The 20,873-nt window shown below is 46.8% G+C and overlaps 1 protein-coding gene across 1 annotated transcript in view; it reads right to left on the reverse strand.

Annotated features, from left to right (window-relative positions):
* The window catches only part of IRF5 (interferon regulatory factor 5), an 86,922-nt gene that overhangs the window by 6,528 nt on the left and 59,521 nt on the right, over window positions 1–20,873 (reverse strand). The window contains exon 8 of the mRNA XM_077264382.1: window positions 19,701–19,819. Within this exon, the coding sequence (XP_077120497.1) occupies window positions 19,701–19,819 (119 nt within the window). The remainder of the gene's footprint in view (window positions 1–19,700; window positions 19,820–20,873) is intronic.

Below are 20,873 nucleotides of genomic sequence, written 5' to 3' on the forward strand. Positions count from 1 at the left end.
TTAGCAGTCCTCCCCCCACCCGGTGTCCCAGGTATTGTACTTCCCGCATTGCTACCTGACACTTCCCTGGCTTAACAGTAAGACCTGCAGTTTTAAGCTTTTGCAACACCTGCGAAAGATGTACGAGGTGTTCCTCCCAAGAATCACTAAAGATGGCTATATCATCAAGATAAGCGACGGCAAAACCATCACATCCTTCCAATAAGTGATTGACCAACCTCTGGAAGGTCGCAGGGGTATTCTTCATACCAAAGGGCATCACCAGAAACTCAAACAGCCCGAATGGCATTATAAAGGCAGACCTCTCCTGAGCTTCTCTGGTCAGGGGTATCTGCCAGTATCCCCTACTCAGGTCCATGATGGTAAGGTACGATGCTTTAGCTAGCTGCTCTTACAGCTCATCTATCCTCGGCATGGGGTAGACCTCACATGTAGTCAGTACATTTAATTTCCTGTAGTCTACACAGAACCGGGTAGTACGGTCCTTTTTTGGGACAAGAACCACAGGCGAGGCCCAGGCACTCTGGGATTTTTGAATCACCTTGAGTTTCAGCATCTCCTCTACCTGTTCCCTCATGTGTGCCTTCAGCTCTGCTGACACACGGTATGCAGACTGCCGTACTGGGGGATTAGTCCCAGTGTCCACATGGTGAACTGCTAAGTGTGTCCTCCCAGGCTCCCCTGTGAAGACTTCGGTGAACTCGCTGAGCGCCCCCATCAGCTCAGACCTCTGACTGTGGGATAGCTCAGGGTTAAACTCTGCTGACTCCAGGGACTCCATGTACTGAGTCCCAGCCCCCACATCCAGTAACAGATCAGCCGCCCCCTCTTCAGGCAGGCTACAGACAGGTAAGACACAGGCCTCCCCCTGGCATGATGTGCCTTCAACATATTTACATGAAACACTTTCTGACGCTTTGCATGCTCATCTAGTGTCACCACATAATTCACATCATTCAGCCGCTTATGTACAGTGTATGGTCCCTCCCATGCGGCCTGCAATTTATTCTGTAACATAGGGACCAACACCCAAACCTTCTGCCCCTCCTCGTAGGCCCTCAGTCTAGCATTACGGTCGTACCAGACCTTCTGGTTGATTTGGGCCTGGGTCACGTTCTCATGGGCCAGGTTGCTCAGTTTTTGTATTCTCAGTCGCAGTACATATTCGACCACTGAGACTCCAGTAGTTCTGGGGTCGTCCTCCCAACAGTCCTTTTATCAAATCAAGTGGCCCCCTGACCCTCCTCCCATAAACCAGTTCAAAGGGGGAGAATCCAGTAGACGCCTGGGGTACCTCTCTGTAGGCAAACAACAGATGGGGGAGGTACCGCTCCCAGTCTCTCCCTTCAGTCTCCACCAGCATTTTGAGCATTTGCTTTAAATGTTCCATTAAAACGCTCGCAGAGTCCGTTGGTTTGGGGATGATAGGCGCTGGCCACAAAATGCTGTACTTTTATTCTTTCACAGAGGCATTCCATCAGATCAGACATGAACTGGGTTCCCTGATCAGTCAACATTTCCCTGGGGAAACCCACACGAGAGAACAGTCAGTCAGTAAAGCATCCGCCACTTTGTCTGCTTGGATGGAGGATAGTGCCACAGCTTCCGGGTATCGTGTAGCATAGTCCACCACTGTGAGGATGTACTTTTTGCCAGAGCTGCTAGGGATTGCAAGTGGCCCTATGATATCCACAGCCACTCGCTGGAAAGGTTCATCGATCACAGGCAGTGGTATCAATGGAGCTTTCTGTATATTCCCAGACTTTCCAACTCTCTGACAAACTACACATGATCGGCAGTAATTGGCAATATCTGTCCCCATCTTGGGCCAATAGAAGTTATGTGTCAGGCGAGCTTTAGTCTTTTGTATTCCAAGGTGTCCGGCCAAAGGAATTTCATAGGCAATTCTCAATAATTGTTCCATAAATGGATAAGGGACGATCAGCCGCCGTTCATAGTCCCAAGATTCTGTAGTATCCGTGGGGATAGTCTCTGTATACAGTCTGCCCTGGTCTCAGTATACTCTCTCTTTGTCAGAAGCAGCAGGGGGTCGGTCTGCAAGACATCTGAGCTCCTCCAGACTGACATCTGTCTGTAGGGCCTCCTGGAAGCTCTGACAGTCAGCCTGCAGGCCCTGGCCTAGTGTGACTGCCAGGCCCTGGTCTGCAGCTGAGTTTTCAGTGTCTGTTATCAGGGACCTTGGTGGGTCTGCCATGTATGGAGGCTCCGGGACCACAGTATGGGCCTCCTGTCCTGGCAGTTCTGTCTGAGACTCATCCTCTAATCTCCGGGCCTGAGTCTGAGCCGCAGCCTGACTCCGGGTCACAGCTGCCACATAATTACAGTCCTGTGCATTGGGACATTTTCCCTCCTTGCACGGGATCTCAGGTGGGTCTCTTTCTTCCACCTTCTCTGCATCATTTACTTGCAAGGGAGGGACATAGTGGGACACCATCCTCCCCAGGTCCGTGCCTAGCAACACATTGGTGGGAATAGCCTCTGATACTCCCACTTCTCTCAGTCCTTTCCCTGCTCCCCAGTCCAGGTACACACGGGCCATGGGCACGGCCGGGCTGACCCCTCCAATCCTGGTTATAGACGTAGTCTTTCCTGGTATGATATCGGCAGGGGTTATCATGGCTGGACGCACCAGGGTCACCTCTGCCCCAGTGTCTCTGAGACCAATGGTGACTTTATTGCCAACAGTGACAGATTGACAGTTCTCATTCGCCCTCGCATTAGAGCCGGCTACAAAGAGGACAGACGGTGGGGGCACAGACGGCTTTGTGGTGGTAGTTGGGCGTTTCTCCCTATCAGGGCAGACAGCGCTAACATGTCCCACTTTGTTGCAGGAGAAGCACCGGCGTGCATCGCCTAGAGAATGTCTATTCCCCGGGGCCCCATAGAAGGTGGGCTTGGACAGCACTGGTGATCGGCCGGCAGAGGGAGAAGGGTCCCCGTTTGGCTTACCTCCCCCCTCCAGCTGAACCCCGATGGCTTCCGCACCTCAGGCATCCTGTTAGCCACATAGCAGTCCCCAATCCTTGCAGCCTGATCCGCAGTTTGTGGCTCCCGATCACACACAAATTGTCGTACATCCGTGGGGCACATGTGAAGAAATTGATCCTTGACCATAAGATCCGTTAAGTCCTCAAAACTGTTAACAGAAAGTCCCCTAATCCATTGGTGTAACGTGGTCCTCAAGGTGCTCACAACATCCGCATAGCTGTCAGTGGATCCACATTGTAGGTTCCGGAACTTCCTACAATACACTTCTGGTGTCAGGTTGTATTTCCTGATCAGGGCCTCTTTTATGGCCTCATAGTTCGCATCTAGCTCTGGTGGGAGGCCAGCAAAAACTTCCAGGGCTTTGCCTCTCAACCCTGGGGTTAGATACTGTGCCCATTGCTCACGGGGTAGATGGTACTGTCTGCAGGTTTTTTCAAATCCCCGCAGGAAAGTATCTAAGTCCGTATCCTTCTCCATCACAGGGAAGTTTTCTAGACGTGGTCTCCTTGGATTTATGTCCTGGGAGGGGGTTATCTGAGGACTGAAACCCCGCTCTAGTTGAGCCATCTGAAGCTGGAAAGCTCTCTCCTCACGGCGTTCTGCAGCAGCCTGGGGTTCTGCAGCCTCTCTCTCAGCCCGGTCCCGGCGTTCTGCAGCAGCAGCCTGGCGTTCTGCAGCCTCTCTCTCAGCCTGTCGTTCTGCAGCCTGTCGGTACTGTAGAATCCGCTGCATACGCAGATTGGGATCACTTGTTCCCAGCCGTTGTAAGTCTATTTGTAAAGTACAGTCCATAGGCTCCTCAGCACTGGCATTTCCATCAGGCATCACCGATGCAAGAGTTGGCATTGCTGGGTCTCTCTGAGGTGGGCTCTCTCCTTGCCCAGATGTTCCAGCACTTGGCTCTATGTCCTGCTCGACCAGGGCGCGTATCAGCAGCTCCCTGGATCTGTCGGCTGTCTCTATTCCTCTCTGCTCACAGAGGTTGGTCAGAGCTTCTTTGCTCCGCTTCTTGTACTGGGCTGCCATATCGATGAACAGCCTTGGCCAAATAAAAGCTAGAAAAGAAAAACGGGGAGGGGAAACTGTTTGCAAGTATGTCTAAGTAAGTTGAACCTTGAAGAACTGGTGCACTCCTCGCAAGGATACCAATTCTTTAGTACAGGGAATAATTGCTTAAACCATGCACTAATGCTCTAATAGAAATAATTCTATCCCACCGCTCGCCACCAATTGTCACGGATCCCTACTCCGTGGTGTCACTTATTCGTCACGTGCCTACTCTCACACGTGACTTGGGGTTGTGCCTGCAAGGGTTAATCTATCTCCCCCCTCTCAGTCCAGCACTCAACCTCTGTCCTATGCTGTAAAGGGAGCATAAATCACACACCAACCCAGGCCACACACCCGCTCATACGCGCTGCCACCACTCATCGAATACACGGGCGATGAGTCCCGGACTAATAATAATACTAATAAAAATATGTCTATCACTCATAAGGCTCACACACCTTTAGGCTATGGATTCTTTAGAACATTCAAGGTTCAACTTGTTAAAGTTTTATACTTTAATAACAAAAGGGTCAGTGCTTACAATAAGAAAAAGGTATAAAAATATTATAATAAAAAGACATACAACTTATGCAAAACAGTATAAAAAAAAACAGGAGAAACTTACAGAAATTATCTAACTGGTAGTTGCTTTCTGCTCCCTGGGGTAGGACAAATGTAGATTGGATCACACCAGCTTCTCAGGCTGCCCCCAACATGTGAACACAATTCTCTGTCTGCAGCCTAAATTTATAACTTTGGTCTGAGGTCAGGTTTCAAGACCGGCCCCTCAGGCCAATATCATAACTGCTGCCTGTTTGATTGGGCCACGGCCGCACCCCCAATGAATATATTATTCTCTCTTGTGGAGAGGTTTTCCGGGACTACCTTAAGGTACCTTCACACGAAACGACTTTGTAACGATATCGCTAGCGATCCGTGACATTGCAGCGTCCTGGCTAGCGATATCGTTTAGTTTGACACGCAGCAGCGATCAGGATCCTGCTGTGATGTCGCTGGTCGCTGAATAAAGTTCAGAACTTTATTTGGTCGTCAGACCGGCGTGTATCGTTGTGTTTGACAGCAAAAGCAACGATACCAGCGATATTTTACAATGGTAACCAGGGTAAACATCGGGTTACTAAGCGCAGGGCCGCGCTTAGTAACCCGATGTTTACCCTGGTTACCAGTGTAAAATGTAAAAAAACCAAACAGTACATACTTACATTCGCATCCCCCGCCGTCTGCTTCCCACACTGACTGAGCGCCGCAAAGTGAAAGTGAAAGCACAGCACAGCGGTGACGTCACCGCTGTGCCCTGCTACTGCCGGCGCTCAGTCAGTCATTGCAGGAAGCGGACGCCGGGGGACGCGAATGTGAGTATGTACTGTTTGTTTTTTTTACATTTTACGCTGGTAACCAGGGTAAGCATCGGGTTACTAAGCGCGGCCCTGCACTTAGCAACCCGATGTTTACCCTGGTAACCCGGGGACCTCGGCATCGTTGGTCGCTGGAGAGCGGTCTGTGTGACAGTTCTCCAGCGATCAAACAGCGACGCTGCAGCGATCGGCATCGTTGTCGCTATCGCTGCAGCGTCGTTTCGTGTGAAGGTACCTTTAGGCCCCAATTTAGCATCTCCCCTCTAAAGGTACCTTCACACGAAGCGACGCTGCAGCGATAGCGACAACGATGCCGATCGCTGCAGCGTCGCTGTTTGGTCGCTGGAGAGCTGTCACACAGACCGCTCTCCAGCGACCAACGATGCCGAGGTCCCCGGGTAACCAGGGTAAACATCGGGTTGCTAAGCGCAGGGCCGCGCTTAGTAACCCGATGTTTACCCTGGTTACCAGCGTAAAATGTAAAAAAAACAAACAGTACATACTTACATGCTTCACCCGGCGTCCGCTTCCTGTACTGACAGACTGACTGAGCGCCGGCAGTAGCAGGGCACAGCGGTGACGTCACCGCTGTGCTGTGCTTTCACTTTCACTTTGCGGCGCTCAGTCAGTGTGGGAAGCGGACGCCGGGGGACGCATGTAAGTATGTACTGCTTGTTTTTTTTTACATTTTACGCTGGTAACCAGGGTAAACATCGGGTTACTAAGCGCGGCCCTGCGCTTAGTAACCCGATGTTTACCCTGGTTACCAGTGTAAAATATCGCTGGTATCGTTGCTTTTGCTGTCAAACACAACGATACACGGCGATCGGACGACCAAATAAAGTTCTGAACTTTATTCAGCGACCAGCGACATCACAGCAGGATCCTGATCGCTGCTGCGTGTCAAACGAAACGATATCGCTAGCCAGGACGCTGCAACGTCACGGATCGCTATCGTTATCGTTACAAAGTCGTTTCGTGTGAAGGTACCTTAAGACCTCAGAGGTGTCAAGTGTTCCTTTGTTCTTGGCTCTAGCTAGACCTCCTGGTGAGACAGGGAGACGCAATGTCTACTAATCCCAAGGAAGTACCTGTTAACACCTAGGTGCGACTTGCCTTCAGGACAGATGTTACACTATCACTAGTCACACATATAACCCTAGACATGTCACTAAACACATATATATATATTATATATACAAATATTTCACCACAGGGGGTTTCCACTGTTTAGGTACATCAGGGGTCTCCAAACGCGACAGCCAATTTTGCACTCAAAAAGTCAAATGGTGCTCCCTCCCTTCTGAGCTCTGCCGTGCACCCAAACAGTGGTTTACCCCCACATATGGGGCATCAGCGTACTCAGGACTAGTTGGACAACAACTTTTGGGGTCCAATTTCTCCTGTTACCCTTGGGAAAATAAAGAATTGGGGCCAAAAAAAATCATTTTTGTGGAAATAAAAAAATTATTTTCACGACTCTGCATTATAAACTTCTGTGAAGCACTTGGGCGTTCAACATGCTCACCACATATCTAGATAAGTACCTTGGGGGGGTCTAGTTTCCAAAATGGGGTCAGTTGTGGGGGGTTTCTACTGACATCAGGGGCTCTGCAAACGCAACATAACGCCCGCAGACCATTCTATCAAAGTCTGCATTCCAAAACAGCACTCCTTCACTTCCAAGCTCTGCCATGCGCCCAAACAGTGGTCCCCCTCCACACATGGGGTATCAGCGTACTCAGGATAAATTGCACAATAAATTTTGGGGTCCAATTTCTCCTGTTACCCTTGTGAAAGTGAAAATTTGGGGGTGAAATGAGAATTTTTGTGGAAAAAAATATGATTTTTATTTTCATTTTACTATATTATAGACTTCTGTGAAGCAGTTGGGGGTTCATAGTTCTCACCACACATCTAGATAAGCTCTTTGGGGGGTCTAGTTTCTAAAATAGGGAAACTTGTGGGGGTTTCTACTGTTTAGGTACATCAGGAGCTCTGCAAATGCAACATGACGCCCGCAGGCCATTCCATCGAAGTCTGCATTTTAAAACGTCACTACTTCCCTTCCGAGCCCCGATGTGTGCCCAAACAGTGGTGTCCCCCCCCCCCCCCAACATATGGGGTATCAGCGTACTCAGGACAAACTGGTCAACAAATAATGGGGTTCAATTTCTACTGTTACCCTTGAGAAAATAAAAAATTGCAGGCTATAAAATCATTTGAGTCAAAAAAAGGATTTTCCAGTTCACCACCTGACAGCACCATTGGAGGACGTCCTTCTTACCCTCAGTGGGACAGGAACAACAAGCGGTTAAAAGGACCCTCCCCACTCCACCCACCAGTGTTTTTCCTGTCCCACTGCGGATAGGAACGGCAAGCGTGTCCTCCGACGGTGCTGGCAGATGGTGGGGATCGGGGGGCCCAGCCTTTCCCTTCCCTGCCGTAAGACATCTGCGGCTGATACCTGCAATGGGGAGTCCCTCAGCCTCCCCAGTGTAGCGCTGCTCCTGGGTGTCTGGTCCGCTTCCTCCGCATGGGGGCTCTCGGTCCGGGCGTCTGACTGCCGGGGAGTGCGGGATGATGGCCGCTTTCAGCGCGGCTAGTTCCAGCGTGCGGCCGCAGCTGCTCCAGAGACCGCTTCCAAGCAGCCACTTCCGGGTTCAGCAGCCGCGTCACTTCCGGCCGCGACGGCCGCGTCACTTCCGGTCGCGGCCAGCGTGGGAGAATGGCGCCGGCAGCAGCGCCGGCCTCATGGAAAGGCACAGCACGGTCACCGCAGCGGCGGTAAGGAGGGCAGGATCAACCAGGTAAAACCTATATAAACTAACTAAGGGGGTCTGTATACCACCGGTCATCCTGACAAGGAGCACTCGGCTATAACGGCTAAACATTGTCCTCACTATGGAGGAGACAGCCAGACCTGAGGGGACTGACCAGCTTCAGGGGCACGTGAGTGGGCTATGTTAAAGCCATACCACAAAGCTCACCCCTCCCCCTGCTTCCCTACCTACGTATCCCATGTGTGTCTCTATCTATCCTAGGCAGAGCCTCCCATTCCCACATCCGAAAGGAAAAAGTCTGGGAAAAGTAAATGCCCAATATGTGCCACTAAGTTCCCGGAAAATTGGCGGAAGCCATTGTGCAAATCGTGCACATCCAAGATTGTGGGGGATGAGCAGACTACATTACTATCCAGTATGAGGACAATGATTCGGCAGGAGGTTCAGGCATCCATCTTGAGCTTGAATCTTCCCCAGGCAACTCAGTCAGAGCCACAGACCTCACGGAAGAGGCCGAGGGAATCTAGCCCCTCTTCTGAAGGAGAGGTTTCGGAGGATTCTGACCAGGAAGAAAGAGACGGATCACTGGGCAAGGGGAAAAGATATCTTCTCTGCAGCAGACACAGATGAACTTCTTTATGCTGTACGTAACACCATGCAGCTACAGGACGAGCCAGAGGAGACCTCGATCCAGGACGAGATGTTTGGCGGATTACATGCCCAAGTGACAAGGGTTTTTCCCGTCAATAATCACATCCGTTCCATGATCCTGGAAGAATGGCAAGAAGCGGAGAAGAAACTGGTGATACCCAGAGATTTTAAACTCCGTTTGCCCTATAATCCAGAGGACATCCGAGTGTGGGATGAGGTCCCTAAGATTGATATTCCGCTAGCAAAAGTGGCGAAGAAGACCTCAATCCCATTTGAGGACTCCTCTGCATTGAAAGATCCTATGGATCGCAAAGCGGATGGCCTGCTCAGGAGAACTTGGGAGTCCTCCGCAGCAATAATACGGGCCAATATAGCTGCAACATCGGTAGCCCGGTCAATGCATCTATGGATTGACGATTTGGAGGAGCATCTCAAAGCCAAAACTTCCAGAGATGTTATCCTCAAATCCCTGCCGTTGCTTAAACTTGCAACCGGCTTCATGGCGGACGCTTCGGCTGAATCTATACGTTTCGCTGCCAGAAGCGAGTCCTTATCTAACGCGGCCAGAAGAGCCATCTGGCTAAAAACCTGGTCGGGGGATATCCAGTCTAAAAATAAATTGTGCGGTATCCCATTCTCAGGCAATAAAGTATTTGGGCCCATTCTAGATGATATCTTAGAAAAAGCCTCAGATAAAAAGAAGGGGTTCCCTGAGGAAAATACGAAAAAGTACCAGCCCTTTCGTAGGTCCCGACCTAGTCAGAGGACAGACTACAGGGGGAAAGGGAAGACCGGTAGGTGGTCTTATCCCAAGGGTGGAAAGGGTAGAGACTCCATCTTCCCAAGTACAGGTACTGCAAGGCCAAATAAGTGACATCAGGGTAGGGGGTCGGTTACAGAAATTTCTAGGGGGTTGGCAGAAGATATCCCAAAATCCGTGGATTCTGCAGGTGATTGCTCAGGGATACAAACTCGAGTTCTCCAGCAGTCCCCCAGAAAGATTTGTGGTAACCCGACCCTGTCCGCTCTCAGACTCCTCTATGTGGACAAACATCCAGGAGTTGATAGAGTTAGATGTGATAACTCCAGTTCCCATCTCACAAAGAGGCAAAGGCCATTATTCCCATTTGTTTTCAATAAAAAAACCGTCTGGGGACTCCCGGACGATCATAAATTTGAAGCCACTAAACAAATGGGTCCGGTACAAAAAATTCAAGATGGAATCTATAAGATCCACAACGCCTCTTATAGACAAGGACATGGTGATGTGCACCTTAGACCTAAGCAATGCATATTATCATGTCCCGATACACGCTTCATACCAAAAATTCCTGAGATTTGCACTAATGAACAAAGGGATATTACATCACTTCCAGTTCAAATGTCTCCCCTTCGGGCTTGCTTCAGCACCCAGGATTTTCACCAAACTGATGTCAGAAGTTGTGGCCTATCTAAGAAACCAGAGTGTGACCATAGTACCATATCTGGACGACTTTCTGATAATGGCGAGATCAGAGAAGCTCCTCAGAATAGACTGCAGCTTCACTCTTTCCATCCTGCAGGATCTGGGGTGGATTGTGAACTGGAAGAAATCCTGCCTGGTCCCAGATTCCAGAATGAAATTTTTGGGAGTAATATTAGATTCCAAACTAAGAACATCTTTTTTACCAGAAGACAGACAGGAGGCCTTGATCAGGCACGTTCATCATTTCAGAAAAAGTACCCCCTCCATAAGAGAGGCAATGAGGATACTTGGCTTTATGACAGCATGCATTCCCTGTGTGAAATGGAGCCAATTCCACTCACGGGAATTACAAAAAGAAGTCCTGAGATCTTGGAACAGGAAACAGAGTTCCCTGGACAGGAAGATGATGGTATCTCCATCAGTAAGGAGATCCCTAACCTGGTGGACCACACCGAAAAACCTGAGAGAAGGAGTTCCATGGATTCTCGATCCCTGTGTTACGGTTACCACAGACGCCAGTCAATACGGATGGGGCGGTCACACAGGAAGAACACACTATCAGGGAGAATGGACTCCGCAGATTGCCGCAAGATCATCAAATTTCAGGGAACTGTATGCGATCTGGAAGGTGTTGTGCCAGGCCCAGTCACAGGTCTGGGGCAGACACGTAAAGATAATGTCCGACAATGTCACAGCAGTGTCATTTCTGAGACACCAGGGAGGTCCGAAATATCCCCCACTGCAACACTTAGCAGACCAGATTTTCAGGTGGGCAGAGAAATCTGTCAAATCCATATCGGCAGTTCACCTGGAAGGCACCAAGAATCAAATAGCAGATTTCTTGAGCAGAACGTCTGTACATCCCGGAGAATGGGAACTGAACCCAGAAGTATTCAGCAGCCTGTGCCAGAAATGGGGAACACCTCAGGTGGACCTTTTTGCCACCAGGTCAAACGCAAAAACCAGAGCATTTTTTTCGCTCAATCCTTTAGATGGAGCCACCGCAGTAGACGCCTTGTCTCAGTATTGGGGAGAAGGTCTCCTGTACGCATTCCCGCCTCTTCCTCTGATACCGAAGACACTCAGGAAGATACGAGACGAGGGAGCAACCGTAATCCTGGTGGTTCCTTTTTGGCCAAAAAGGAGCTGGTTTTCTCTACTATCCAGAATGTCAACAGAGAAACCAGTCTTATTACCGAACAGGCAGGACCTTCTACTTCAGGGTCCGGTGTTCCACAAGAACCCAGACTCTCTTCACCTATCTGCTTGGATCCTGAACGGCAAACCTTAAGATCCAGAGGCCTGTCAGAAGATGTCATTACTACACTCCAGGCAAGCAGAAAGCCGTGACTTCGGCGATTTACAACAAAATCTGGAAGCGGTGTTGTTCCTTTGTAGGAGGAGTTTCTGTGGATGTTTCAAAACCAGACATTCCAGAATCCTCGACTTCCTGCAACTCGGATTTGACAAGGGCCTTCGGCCTAGTACTCTAAAAGTACAGACTGCAGCGCTTAGTGTTTTCTTTGATACATCACTAGCCTCCCATCCCTGGATAGCAAGATTTTCCAGGGCCACGCAGAGAATGAGGCCACTTGTGAGAAACCCAACCCCTCCTTGAGACCTAAACCTGGTCCTTAACACTCTGTGTAAAACCCCGTACTTGTTATCAGAAGATATGAGCATAGCCAGTCTCTCCTTTAAGGCCATGTGCACACGTTCAGTATTTTTCGCGTTTTTTCGCTATAAAAACGTGATAAAAACGCGAAAAAAACGCTAACATATGCCTCCCATTATTTTCAGTGTATTCCGCATTTTTTGTGCAAATGTAGCCTTTTTTTCCGCGAAAAAAATCGCATCGCGGAAAAAAAAGCAGCATGTTCATTAAAATGCGGAATTGCAGGGGATTCCACACACCTAGGAGTGCATTGATCTGCTTACTTCCCGCACGGGGCTGTGCACACCGTGCGGGAAGTAAGCAGATTATGTGCGGTTGGTACCCAGGGTGGAGGAGAGGAGACTCTCCTCCACGGACTGGGCACCATATAATTGGTCAAAAAAAAAAAAAGAATTAAAATAAAAAAAAAAAAAGTCCTATACTCACCTTCGATGTCTTCCCGCCTCTCCGCTGCATGCTGCCGCTTCGGTTTCTATAGCTGGTGTGCGGTGAAGGACCTGCGATGACATCACGGTCTTGTGATTGGTCGAGACCGGTCATGTAACCGCTCACGTGACCGCGACGTCATGGAAGGTCCTGAACCACACCGGCATCTATAGGAACGGACGCCTGCAGGTGAGTATAACCATTTTTTTAATTATTTTTAAACATTCTATCTTTTACTATAGATGCTGCATAGGCAGCATCTATAGTAAAAAGATGGTCACACTTGTCAAACGCTATGTTTGACAAGTGTGACCAACCTGTCAGTCAGTTTTCCAAGCGATGCTACAGATCGCTTGGAAAACTTGAGCATTCTGCAAGCTAATTACGCTTGCAGAATGCTAAAAAAAACGCAAAAAAAAAAAATGCGGATTTCATGCAGAAAATTTCCGGTTTTCTTCAGGAAATTTCTGCAAGAAATCCGGACGTGTGCACATACCCTAAAACTGCCTTCCTGATTGCCATCACGTCAGCTAAAAGGCTGGGGGAGATGCAGGCTCTCTCCATCCAGAACCCATATCTTCAGATTTTTGATGACAGAATAGTCTTTAACCCCTTCCTGACATCCGACGTACTATCCCGTCGAGGTGGGGTGGGCCCGTATGACCGCCGATGGGATAGTACGTCCAGCGCGATCGGCGGAGCTCACGGGGGGAGCGCGGCCGATCGCGGCCGGGTGTCAGCTGCCTATCGCAGCTGACATCCGGCACTATGTGCCAGGAGCGGTCACGGACCGCTCCCGGCACATTAACCCCCGGCACACCGCGATCAAACATGATCGCGATGTGCCGGCGGTGCAGGGAAGCATCGCGCAGGGAGGGGGCTCCCTGCGGGCTTCCCTGAGCCCCCCGCAGCAACGCGATGTGATCGCGTTGCTGCGAGGGTCTTACCTCCCTCCCTGCCTGCTCCAGACCCGGATCCAAGATGGCCGCGGATCCGGGTCCTGCAGGGAGGGAGGTGGCTTCACAGAAGCTTGCTCAGAGCAGGCACTGTGAAGCAGCCTGCACTTCTCGCAGATCGGTGATCTGTCAGAGTGCTATGCAAACTGGCAGATCACCGATCTGTATTGTCCCCCCCTGGGGCAAAGTAAAAAAGTAAAAAAAAAAAAAAAAAAAATATTCCAAAATAATGAAAAAAAAGAAAAAAAAATATTCCCATAAATACATTTCTTTACCTAAATAAAAAAAACCAAACAATAAAAGTACACATATTTAGTATCGCCGCGTCCGTAACGACCCGACCTATAAAACTGGCCCACTAGTTAACCCCTTCAGTAAACACCGTAAGAAAAAAAAAAAAAACGAGGCAAAAAACAACGCTTTATTATCATACCGCCGAACAAAAAGTGGAATAACACGCGATCAAAAAGACAGATATAAATAACCATGGTACCGCTGAAAGCGTCATCTTGTCCCGCAAATAACGAGCCGCCATACAGCATGATCAGCTAAAAAATAAAAAAGTTATAGTCCTGAGAATAAAGTGATGCAAAAATAATTATTTTTTCCATAAAATAGTTTTTATCGTATAAAAGTGCCAAAACATAAAAAAATAATATAAATGAGGTATCGCTGTAATCGTACTGACCCGAAGAATAAAACTGCTTTATCAATTTTACCAAACGCGGAACAGTATAAACGCCTCTCCCAAAAGAAATTCATGAATAGCTGGTTTTTGGTCATTCTGCCTCACAAAAATCGGAATAAAAAGCGATCAAAAAATGTGACGTGCCCAAAAAGTTACCAATAAAAACGTCAACTTGTCCCACAAAAAACAAGACCTCACATGACTCTGTGGACCAAAATATGGAAAATTTATAGCTCTCAAAATGTGGTAACGCAAAAAATATTTTTTGCAATAAAAAGCGTCTTTCAGTGTGTGACGGCTGCCAATCATAAAAATCCGCTAAAAAACTCGCTATAAAAGTAAATCAAACCCCCCTTCATCACCCCCTTAGTTAGGGAAAAATAAAAAAAATGTATTTATTTCCATTTTCCCATTAGGGTTAGGGTTAGGGCTAGGGTTGGGGCTAGGGTTAAGGCTACAGTTAGGGTTGGGGCTAAAGTTAGGGTTAGGGTTGGGGCTAAAGTTACGGTTAGGGTTCAGATTACATTTACGGTTGGGAATAGGGTTGGGATTAGGGTTAGGGGTGTGTCAGGGTTAGAGGTGTGGGTAGGGTTACTGTTGGGATTAGGGTTAGGGGTGTGCTTGGATTAGGGTTTCAGTTATAATTGGGGGGTTTCCACTGTTTCGGCACATCAGGGGCTCTCCAAACGCGACATGGCGTCCGATCTCAATTCCAGCCAATTCTGCGTTGAAAAAGTAAAACAGTGCTCCTTCCCTTCCGAGCTCTCCCGTGTGCCCAAACAGGGGTTTACCCCAACATATGGGGTATCAGCGTACTCAGGACAAATAGGACAACAACCTTTGGGGTCCAATTTCTCCTGTTACCCCTGGGAAAATACAAAACTGGGGGCTAAAAAATAATTTTTGTGGGAAAAAAAAGAGATTTTTTATTTTCACGGCTCTGCGTTATAAACTGTAGTGAAACACTTGGGGGTTCAAAGTTCTTACAACACATCTAGATAAGTTCCTTGGGGGGTCTAGTTTCCAAAATGGGGTCACTTGTGCGGGGCTTCTACTGTTTAGGTACATTAGGGGCTCTGCAAACGCAATGTGACGCCTGCAGACCATTCCATCTAAGTCTGCATTCCAAATGGCGCTCCTTCACTTCCGAGCCCTTCCATGCGTCCAAACAGTGGTTCCCCCCCACATATGGGGTATCAGCGCACTCAGGACAAATTGGACAACAAAGTTTGGGGTCCAATTTCTCCTGTTACCCTCGGGAAAATACAAAACTTGGGGCTGAAAAATAATTTTTGTGGGAAAAAATTTTTGTTTTATTTTTACGGCTCTGCATTATTAACTTCTGTGAAGCCCTTGGTGGGTCAAAGCGCTCAAAACACATCTAGATAAGTTCCTTAGGGGGTCTACTTTCCAAAATGGTGTCACTTGTGGGGGGTTTCAATGTTTAGGCGCATCAGTGGCTCTCCAAACGCAACATGGCGTCCCATCTCAATTCCTGTCAATTTTGCATTGAAAAGTCAAACGGTGCTACTTCCCTTCCGAGCTCTCCCATGCGCCCAAACAGTGGTTTACCCCCACATATGGGGTATCAGCGTACTCAGGACAAATTGTACAACAACTTTTGGGGTCCATTTTCTCCTGTTACCCTTGGTAAAATAAAACAAATTGGAGCTGAAGTAAATTTTTTGTGAAAAAAAGTTAAATGTTCATTTTTATTTAAACATTCCAAAAATTCCTGTGAAGCACCAGAAGGGTTAATAAACTTCTTGAATGTGGTTTTGAGCACCTTGAGGGGTGCAGTTTTTAGAATGGTGTCACACTTGGGTATTTTCTATCATATAGACCCCTCAAAATGACTTCAAATGAGATGTGGTCCCTAAAAAAAAATGGTGTTGTAAAAATGAGAAATTGCTGGTCAACTTTTAACCCTTATAACTCCCTAACAAAAAAAAATTTTGGTTCCAAAATTGTGCTGATGTAAAGTAGACATGTGGGAAATGTTACTTATTAAGTATTTTGTGTGACACATCTCTGTGATTTAAGGGCATAAAAATTCAAAGTTGGAAAATTGCAAAATTTTCAAAATTTTCGCCAAATTTCCATTTTTTGTTTTGCAAATAAACGCAGGTAATATCAAAGAAATTTTACCACTATCATGAAGTACAATATGTCACGAGAAAACAATGTCAGAATCGCCAAGATCCGTTGAAGCGTTCCAGAGTTATAACCTCATAAAGGGACAGTGGTCAGAATTGTAAAAATTGGCCCGGTCATTAACGTGCAAACCACCCTTGGGGGTGAAGGGGTTAAACTTAACCCAGCTTTCCTCCCCAAGGTAGTATCCTCTACCAATATAAATCAGGAGATAATCCTTCCTTCATTCTGCCAACACCCTAGAAACGCAAAAGAAGGGGTCTACCATAACCTTGACGTTAGGGAGACTGTTCTAAAAATACTTGGGGGCGACGGAAAGTTGGAGACTGGACACTAACTTGTTCATACAGTACGGTGGGCCAAATAGGGGTTGTAAAGCTGCAAAATCTACCATTGCTAGGTGGATTAAGACCATGATAAGCCTAGCATATACAGACCAAGGGAAAGATCCCCCGGATACTCTTAGGGCCCATTTAACACGAGCTATCTCTACATCATGGGCGGAGAAGGGGGGAGCCTCAGTTGAGCAAATCTGTAGGGCGGCGACTTGGAGTAGTCTTTCTACCTTTGCTAGACACTATAAATTAGATGTCGTATCAGATCAGTTAGCCTTTGGTAGAAAGGTATTACATGCAGTAGTCCCACCCCAAGTTAAAAATGCTTTGATATTTCTCCAATGGTGCTGTCAGGTGGTGAACTGGAAAACGGTAATTAGTTCTTACCGGTAATTGTATTTCCAGGAATCCACCTGACAGCACTACTAGTTCCCTCCCATTGCAAGTTTATACTATTGACTAATGTGATGTAACATTGGTGTATAACTGTTAATAAACTCTCTTTTGCATCCATCCAGATGTGGTACTTAGAAAATCACTGGTGGGTGGAGTGGGGAGGGTCCTTTTAACCGCTTGTTGTTCCTGTCCCACTGAGGGTAAGAAGGACGTCCTCCAATGGTGCTGTCAGGATGTATTCCTGGAAATACAATTACCGGTAAGAACTAATTACCGTTTTTTATTTTCACGGCTCTGCGTTATAAACTGTAGTGAAGCACTTGGGGGTTCAAAGTGCTCACCACACATCTAGACAAGTTCCTTAAAGAGTCTAGTTTCCAAAATGGTGTCACTTGTGGGGGGTTTCTACTGTTTAGGCACATCAGGGGCTCTCCAAATGCGACATGGCGTCCGATCTCAATTCCAGCCAATTCTGCATTGAAAAAGTCAAACGGAACTCCTTCTCTTCCAAGCTCTGCGGTGCGCCCAAACAGTGGTTTTCATGGGGTATCGGCATATTCAGGAGAAATTGTACAACAAATTTTGTTGTTCATTTTCTCTTTCTACACTTGTGAACATAAAAAAAATTGGTTCTGAAGTAAAAGGTTTGCAATAAAAAGTAAAAATTTTCATTTTTTCCTTCCACATTGTTTCAGTTCCTGTGAAGCACGTAAAGGGTTAATAAACTTCTTGAATGTAGTTTTGAGCACTTTGAGGGGTGTAGTTTTTAGAATGGTGTCAAGTATTGGTATTTTCAGTCATGTACACCCCTCAAAGTGACTTTAAATGTGAGATGGTCCCTAAAAAAATGGTTTTGTAAATTTTGTTGTAAAAATGAGAAATCGCTAGTCAACTTTTAACCCTTATAACTTCCTAACAAAAAAAGTTTTTGTTTCTAAAATTGTGCTGATGTAAAGTAGACATGTTGGAAATGTTATTTATTAACTATTTTGTGTGATATATCTCTCTGATTTAAGGGCATAAAAATTCAAAGTTTTGAAAATTGCAAAATTTAAAAAATTTGCCATTATTTCCATTTTTTTCATAAATAATCGCAAGTAATATCGAACAAATGTTACCACTAACATGAAGATAATATGTCACAAAAAAAATCTCAGAATCAGCAGGATCCGTTAAAGTGTTCCAGAGTTATAACCTCATAAAGGGACAGTGGTCAGAATTGTAAAAATTGGCTCGGGCATTAAGTACCAAATTGGCTCCATCACTAAGGGGTTAGAACCTTTGAGGGTATGTGCACACGCTGCTGATTTTGCGGCAGAACCGCAGCGTTTCCACAGCTGCGGGTCCGCAGCGGTTTCCCATGCATTTACAGTACAATGTAAACCTATGGGAAACGAAATCCGCAGTGCACATGCTGCGGAAAAAAACATGCGGAAACGCAGCGGTTTATATTCCGCAGAATGTCAATTCTTTGTGCGGATTCCGCTGCGGGTTTACACCTGCTCCAACAGAAATCTGCAGGTGAAAACCCACAGAGGAAACCGCAATAGAAACCGCGATAAATCCGCAGTAAAAACCGCAGCGGTTTTGCACTGCGGATTTATCAAATCCACTGCAGAAAATTCCGCAATGGAATCCGCAGCGTGTGCACAAGCCCCGAGTCAAAGTACGCTGTTTTTCTGAACAATGTCTCAAAAGACCCATATTTCTCAGGCTTTCAAGGAGAAATGCATGAACAACATGTCCTGGCTTCACTTTAATATAAGGGCCACCTGATTCACACCTGGTTTTTTCACAGAATGATTGACCTCACTAATTGATCTCTACACTGCTATTATTTTCAATTATTCTAAGGGTATGTTTCCACGTTCAGGAAACGCTGCGTTTTTGACGCTGCGTTTTTCCGCAGCGTCAAAAACGCAGCGTCCAGATGTTACAGCATAGTGGATGGGATTTCATGAAATCCAGACTCCACTATGCGTTAAAAAACGCATGCGTTTTTGCCGCGAAAACGCATGCGTGGTGCGTTTTTTCGAAACGCAGCATGTTGCTACTTTGAGCAAAAAACGCAGGTACACCGCAGGTGACCTGCCAGTGACCTCAGGTGCAGTTTTGGTCAGGATTTTACCTGCATAAAATCCTGACCAAAGCCTGAAGCAAAACTGAATGTGGAAACATACCCTAAGGGCTCATTTCCACATGCGAGGCACACGTCCGTATCTCGCATGTGGAAACCAAGCTGTGGAGCTGGCACTCAGGAGCGGAGCGTGCGGCCGCATAGGAACACATGGAGCTGCACAGCTCCGCTCCTGAGTGCCGGCACCAGGGCTTGGTTTCCACATGCGAGATACGGACGTGTGACTCGCATGTGGAAATGAGCCCTAATACACAGACTCAGGAACCTGCAGATCATGAATGCTGACTGACTGATGTTGGTTTTCTTAGGATCTACTGCACTAACTGTTTGACATGTGGTAATATAATTTATACCACAAACCGTGACTAATCTGGTCAGTCATATTGGACTGCTAGTATTTTGAACACTCCTATATATTGTCAACCATTTACTTGTCATACGCTTCTTCTGTAGTGGTGACCGCAAGGAAAAATGTATCCCTGGCTGAATCTTCAATCAAAATCAGCAGATTTCCACAGTTTCTGGCTGAGAAGGGACAACCCCTTTAATAGCCACCACGAAGTGAGGAAATACCAAGTATAATGTAACAAGTTCAGTACCTGCACAGTGATTAACTTTTTCTCCTTGGGTTTTCGATCTGGCCATTCCTCCCCGAAGCAGAAAAATATCTCATACGGGGGCAGTACATTAGTCTGTCCTTTCTGGCATGCAATAAGCTCTGTGGACATTAAGAAAAGAAATAAATTAAATCACTAAATATCAACATGTATTCTTCTAGGCCTGAAAATAAAAAAACTTACTACAGTAAGGACAGAGAACTTGTCATTAGATTCACGCTGCCCAAACCACGGGCAGCATGAATCAGAGCCTGGGTGCACGACTGCAGCCAGGTATGGTTTTCTCTGAAATGCAGCCTTGTTCCAGTTCATTGACAGGTCCCGTCATGTATGTATATATACAGTGCCCGGGTTTTCAGACTGGTTTCTCTGAAACGCCGTAGTTATGTTCCGAGTCACGATACCTGTTGTTCAGGTAGTACGAAGCCAATTCCATGTTCTCCTTAAACCCTTCTCGACATTGGACATATCCATACGTCTAGGTTGCTAGGTACTTGGAGATACTTACCGACCTTGGACGTATGGATCCAACCAGGCGATTTTGCGCGCACTCATGACTACAATAAGGGTCACCAGGCACTACCAAGTTAGTTAGATCATATGCAGTGTACAAACTAAGTTGTGTCTGCAGGGCTGACAGGCTATAAAGGTTATAGCAATGCTCCTGCCTATACCTTATAACTGAGATCAGGCTGCAGAAAAGTGAAAATCCCATAGTGGGAATAAGTAAAATAAAAATACTGTACCCAGAAATATTTTTATGGAAAAAAAGTACACATTTGATATAGCTGGGTCCGGAACGACCCGACCTATAAGACTGTCCCACTAGTTAACCCCTTCTGTGAACACCATAAAAAAAATGTATACACAAGGCCAAAAATTATGCTTTACCATACGGAACAAAAAGTGGAATAAAATGCGATCAAAAAGACGAATGTAAATAAAAATGGTTTAGCTGAAAACATCTTGTCCCGCAAAAAAAAGCCGCTATACAGCCCAATCAGTTGAAAAATAAAAAAAGTTATAGCCCTCAGAATAAAATGATGCAAAATTATTTATTCTATGAAATAGTTTGTGTAAAAGCGCCAAAACAAATATAAATGTGGTATTGCTTTAATTGTACAGACCCAAAGAATAAAGCTGGCTTATTAATTT

The sequence above is a fragment of the Ranitomeya variabilis genome, chromosome 5 (assembly GCF_051348905.1).
Source record: "Ranitomeya variabilis isolate aRanVar5 chromosome 5, aRanVar5.hap1, whole genome shotgun sequence".
Lineage (NCBI taxonomy): Eukaryota > Metazoa > Chordata > Amphibia > Anura > Dendrobatidae > Ranitomeya > Ranitomeya variabilis.